Here is a 6,393-nt window from a genome sequence, read left to right as displayed (position 1 = left end):
TTTTATTAATCATTTATGGTGTTTTACATATATATGGCATCTGATAGCCTCAATAATATTAGCATATAAGCTTATATATGTTTTGTATTTTTAAAGGTTACTCTCTCCAAACTTAACTGCTTTGTAAATTAAAATGTTGGGCCTGAGCTAAGCAGGAGTCATGTGCATCTAGTATACATATATATGTGCTCAATTACAAAAACTTGACAATTTAAATTTTTATGGGTACAAACAAAATCATTGAGTGTAGTAAAATTTATGAAAAATATGATTCAGAACATGTGAAGTATTTGGATATGCATAAGTAGATAAAAACTTCCTTTATACTTCTTTTCACATTGAAATTAAGTATCATGATGGTAATTACTTACGAGATCTGCACTTGTGCTTTCTCACCAGGTCCTCCATAGAGTACAAAATGCTGATACTTTCCAGGCCTGAGATGCGGTACGTCCATAATTTGATATAAATTAGGACTGTCGACATGTGTTATTACTCTATCTACGTCTATGGTCTCACCTTTATCATTTATAATGGTAAGTCCCCTACAATAAGCATCATAACCAGTTTTTCCAATGGGAAGATAGCTAGACCCCATCGGAGGTTCAGGTACACCTGGTGGACTGTATACCACTCCTCCCCATTCAACATTCGACGCAAAACTAGCCAAGTTGGTAAAGATTTCTTGAGGCCAAAAACCAATCTGTATATGATTTTTTTCAAGATATAGCCACCAGTTTCCGTTGGCTGGATCCTTTTGTTTTTGTGAAAAAAAATATGTAAGTATTTTGGTGATTTCCAAAACTAATTCTTGAGTACTAATAAAATAAATTGAAAGAAGTTCTAGAAAAGAAACATAGAATTTACCTTGGTGATAGCCATTGTCTCTTCCCATGAAGCTTCATCTCCACGGTGTGACATACCACTGAATGTCGTATCAACAGGTATCTGGGTATTCACTACAACAAAACCAGGACATAATGTATTGAAACATTGTTGATTACCAGCCTACAAAGCATACAAAAATATCTCATATCAGCTATAGATGCAAATTTGAAGTACATAGCTAAACAAAAAGATTACTAGTTTCACAAAATTGAGATATAAAGAATTGAAGTAAATTATAAAAAAGAAAAAAAACTTACTTGAAAATGTATATATAGCCTAGTTTGCATATCCCCGTAGAGTGTTGGGTCCACCTAGAGTTTGAAATAGAGATATCGTGATGATTGGGCTGATAGTAATTGCAGTACTTGATGCTTTCACAACTAAATGAAATAATTGTTTAAATTGTCAATGAATTTAGACTTACTCTCCAACCAACTTGTACAATATCATATCCTTTTTGAATTTTTAATCGACATGCACTATGTTGCTTATCGCTAACTAAAGGATTCCATAGGCTAGTTGTCATTTCAGCTCCTGCAAACTTGCTTTTTGGATTATTTCCAGCCCGAGCTATTGCAACCTGTATGTAGTAAATAATATTTTGTCAAGTCTAGGTATATATTTTCCTTTAGACCTTGAAGTTTATTTATTAGTCTATGAGTAAACAACAAGGTCCTGATAAAAATTGCAAAAATAAGAGAAAATGTGAGAATCTATTTGTTGCCAATCACTTTCTTAGACAAGTGAATCTAATAAGTATAGAAATTGGATGTCATGTAAATCTAACTCAAAGCAAAGGCAAAGATCTACGATGCACAATTTAATATTTAAACAAGTAAATATGTCAAATCCAGTTAAATGACTATTGACTAACATTGTAACAATAAAGTAGAATATGAGAAGGTGAAATTTATATATTCATGTACCTTGTATCCTTGTGAAGATTTGTATATTCCTTCAAGCTCACTAGTGTTGTTAGTCTGCGTAGAGGCAATAAAATATATATTAGATTTTTTAAATTATGAAAAACTAAACATGTTTAGTCTTTAACACACGAATTCTTCAAATTTATTTGGAAAAAATGGAAAAATATATCACCGAACTATCATAAATGGTATGTTAATACCCTCCGTTATACTTTAAGATTGTATATACCTTTATCGTTACTCTTTTGGGTTGTGTATATCCTTAAAATTAATGAGCGGACGTGTAGCTTGATCTCAATGATTTAACCAATTTGGGTTGTTTATATCCTTAAAATTCATTTACCTAAAATTACAACAAATAAACTTAGATTCAAAACTTTTTATTCGATTGTTGAGCCGTTTTTAAACTTGAAGTTGTCTATCAATGGTGATAGTAGTTGCTACCCCTTTTAACAACAACAAATCGATTAGAACAAAAAGTTGAAATGGGGTCTCTAGCTTTCAATGGAAGTACATGATATTGTGTTTTGTTTTAATGAGATTTGAAAAATAACTTGCAAATGAAGATATATTGAAGAGCAATTTTTTCTTTTGTTTGATTGAATAGGTTTTGGTTTATGTTTTAGTGGAGAAGGGGTCCGCTATTTTTTTATTTTATTTAAATGCTATGGTATTTTAATTTGGGTTGTGGGTAGCTACGTAAATTATGAAAGATGTGTAGGTAGTTTTAATTTTAAGTAAAAATAAATAAAATCAGGTAAATTATTGAGATGAAACCACGTGTCCGTCAGTTTTAAGGGTATACACAATCCAAAATATTGACGGTAAGGATCTATATTTGAGCTAAAGCAGTAAATTGGTATAACATTATCTTACCGCAATTAATTGGGCATGAAATGTGGCATCTTCTGGTGAAGGCATATTTCTATGTCTGATAAGGTCTTCTTTGGTAATTCTTCTAATTGGAGCTGTTCCAGGAGGATAACCTTTACCTTTTAACCATATCCTTGATGATAGACTAGTTGATGAGTTTTCTGAATTTTGCTTTGTTCTCACTAAAGTAGGTTTCATCTGTACATTCGAAATAAAAATTATGTATCTCACAAAATTGTATATGCATTTTTAGAAAGCTCAACATAAAATGACCAATTAAAAGATATACCTGGGGATAAAAATTATGATTCTTAAGTAACGGATGATCAAATGCATGTTGTTTATAGAAATCCACGCAATCATATATATCTCCATGTATATTCTATGAATTAAAAACACATTAATTTATTAATCAATCACTCAAAAGAATAACAAACACAAGTATTTTTAAAGATATACCTTAATTGTTTTCACTGCTGATTTTTTCAAAAGTTTAAATTGTTTCTCCATCTCTAAGACTTCCAGTTTGGATAACTTTATTTCTCCTTGAACTCCATTGTAGCTCAGAAGAAAATATAGTATCCATAAAAACCGTCCAATAAAACTGTGATGCATCAACATTGACCTAAATTCATGAAATTATCTTATAAGGATGAATGTATTGATAAATGATTTATACTAGTCTAATGTTTAAACAATCAAATTCATTCAAAAGAAAATGAAAGTACTATTAAGAGGACTAACCTGATTTATTAGATGTAAGAAAGATGGAATTGTGTGAGCACATATCACCTTTGGAATATGATGAAGATATTTTATTACAGAGAGAGGTGACAAATTTAATTTATTTTTAACCAAATCCACAAAACAATTTTATCCCTCTAATAAATATGAATTGCCTACTTATGACTTTAGATTTAATTAGCATTAGAATTACATACTTACTAAATTTATCCTGATTTTGATATTGACTATCATTAGAGCCTATTTGACCATCATTAGAATCCGTTTGACCATGAAATTATTATTTTTTGGAATAATTTTTATTTATTTCAAAATTAATGTTTGGTTATAAAATTTTAATCCATCTTGGAGGATTCCAAATTTGAAAAAGTGCTCCAACTGTTGATAACGTGTTATTTTCTTTTCTTTGTAAATTATAGGTGGAATGACCAAGGAGAACCCTTATACTTGACTCGAATTGTAAACTGGACTCTTCTACTCACGACTTTGCCAACTAACCACTTAAATTAGATAAAACTCAACATTTTGAACCCTTCCAACTCATCGTGACTCTCAATCGCTTTGATGTCACACTCCATGTCAGATGCTAGAGTAAAAGATGGAGAATTTTTCGTAGGTTTAAAAAATTGAAGTGGGATAAAATAAAGTCTAGTGTTAATGGCATGTTTCTTCCTCTTAAGTTTTCCGATGGCAGTGTGTTTGTGTATGCCCTTTTGCTTTGGAAAAGGGTGAATAAGAGGAAATTCAAGGAGAACCTAAATAACGATTTCTTCAGATGATATTTGACAGTGATAATTTCAGAAGAAAAGATGGTGGTAACGGCGAAGAAGAGGAGTTGCAGCAGCCATGGCCGGGAGATGGTGCGCTTGGAGAAGAAAGGAGTTTTTTCTTTTCCTTTTTTATTTTTTAATCTTTTTCCTTTTATTTATATTTATTTTTTCTGATTTTAGTCCTTATAAATCATAATTCATCCATTCACTCTCCTTATATGTGTGAAACTCACGCACTTTGTCCAACTCAGTCGTCAAGTTGCCACACAAGCAAGGGATTTAAAATATTGAGTTTCATAAAGTTGAAGTGTTCAATTGACTAAGTCATGAATAGAAGAGTCTAGTTTACAATTCGAACCAAGTATAAGGGTCTCCTAGGTCATTCCGCCTAAAATATATAACCAAATACAAGTTCATCATCAACTCTAACTTCATAAATTTAAGTGAAAAATATTTCAATATATGGTGAAACACCTACTTCATAGGTATTTGGATATGTGATATGAAATCATGTGATAGTTACTACTATTCTTAACCAGTGGATATTTATAAAATTATATGTATTTGAAATTTTATAATCACAAATATTTATTCATCAAAAGAACATGGAGATATGTAATTTATCAACATGTCGCCATAGGATATTTATGAACTATAGTTTGCTCCTGTAAGTTTTGGGTCGTGGATCGACCCGATCCAATCTATTTCATGTCTTATCCAAATTAATTAATTAATAGTTAATTGGATAAATCATTTTAAAGGATAAGGCAGAACAGTTACTTTGTAACTGTTCAACCTTTCCTTATAAGACTCCTAGTGGGAGTGTTTTCCTAAGGGATGTAAAAATTGGAAAAAGGTGTAAGTAAAGAGAGGAAATCGTGTGAAACAGAAAACCAAAAATAAGCGATCAGTAAGGAACAAAGAATTGAGTTTCTGAGACGAATCAATCAGTACACTGAAGAAGACTTTTAGTTTGTGAATAGATCTTTGTTTCCCAGTGATTCAAAGATGGACTTGAGTGCAATCCTGTCAAAGAAGCAGATGAACGACTTTCGCTGCGAATTACAAGGTACATAACTTGTTGTTAAATACCTTAATATTCCTACAATGGTATCAGAGTCATTGTTTATGATCTCATTATGCGCTGCGTACCTGAGAATTACTTTCTATGTTTATAAGAAATAAAATAGATTCTATGTCTTTTAAAATCAGTGAATAGAAAAAATTGAATAATGTTAATTTTCATGATGCTTAGATGTGGATTAATTTTATGTGAAATAGGATTCAGGATCCTATTTGATTTTCAATCATAAAATAGATAGGATTTTTTGTCCTACTAAGAAAGAAATTCTATTTTTAATACTGCTTCTATTTAATAGTGATCTGAAAATAGAATATACGATGTTTGGGTCAAAATTATTTTTTTCCATAATCTGTTGTGCTTAGCTTTCCAAAAACATATTATAATGGAAAAACGGAATTATAACGAGTGAGATACGAATTATTTAAAAAATCGGATTTGTTTTCTGTTTTCCGAAAAACTGCATCTGTCTAGAGCAATCTGGAAATTCGATGTGCAGTTTTTGGATGGAAACTTATTTCTTTTTATTTGCTCGTTTTAAGCTTTCCGAAAACATATTATAATAAGGAAACCGACTTAAAACGAGCAAGATATGAATTTTTTCAACAAATGATGTTTTTTTTTAAAAATTTTTTATTTTATTTTTATATGTCCTCTTTTAGGATCTTATTGTTCTTGAGTATTCGAATAGTCCTTATGTTCCTTAAACAGTTGATTGATATTATGAGAAATTTGTGACATGTGTTGTCACATTAAATGGTATTAACCATATTTTATTTTGTTCCCATTTCAGATATGGCTGAACGGGAACATACTCAAATTACTCCAAGTGGGAGTTCTCAAAGTATGTTAAGAAAAAGAAGGGTCATTCGGAGACAAATAGAAAAAGATCTAAGAGAGTTTAATTCTTTGAAGATGGATCCCCATGGATGCTTAATATAATTTCTCCAGAACTTTGTCGTGAAATTTGAGAAACTTTATGAAAGTCACCCTCAAATTACAGATAGTGAAGGATATGTTATTTTGTATGATTCGTTGCTAGAATTCTAGAAGAATGAATTTAATCAAGTTAGAATCGAAATTGGGGATGGCGAAGAATTATGAAAGTAAT

The 6,393-nt window shown here is 30.8% G+C and overlaps 1 protein-coding gene across 1 annotated transcript; it reads right to left on the bottom strand.

The window, feature by feature from the left end:
- Nucleotides 1-367: 367 nt before the first annotated feature.
- On the bottom strand, nt 368-3,275 carry LOC125842915 (uncharacterized). The gene is made up of 8 exons (XM_049522195.1): nt 3,147-3,275; nt 2,977-3,069; nt 2,691-2,885; nt 1,815-1,868; nt 1,313-1,468; nt 1,146-1,199; nt 868-1,008; nt 368-754 (listed from the first exon to the last, which is right to left on the bottom strand). The coding sequence occupies exons 1-8, from the start codon at nt 3,195-3,197 to the stop codon at nt 368-370; spliced, it is 1,131 nt and encodes a 376-aa protein (XP_049378152.1). The 5' UTR covers nt 3,198-3,275.
- Nucleotides 3,276-6,393: the final 3,118 nt, after the last annotated feature.

The sequence above is a fragment of the Solanum stenotomum genome, chromosome 10 (assembly GCF_019186545.1).
Source record: "Solanum stenotomum isolate F172 chromosome 10, ASM1918654v1, whole genome shotgun sequence".
Lineage (NCBI taxonomy): Eukaryota > Viridiplantae > Streptophyta > Magnoliopsida > Solanales > Solanaceae > Solanum > Solanum stenotomum.
This window is presented reverse-complemented; position numbering and strand designations above follow the sequence as displayed.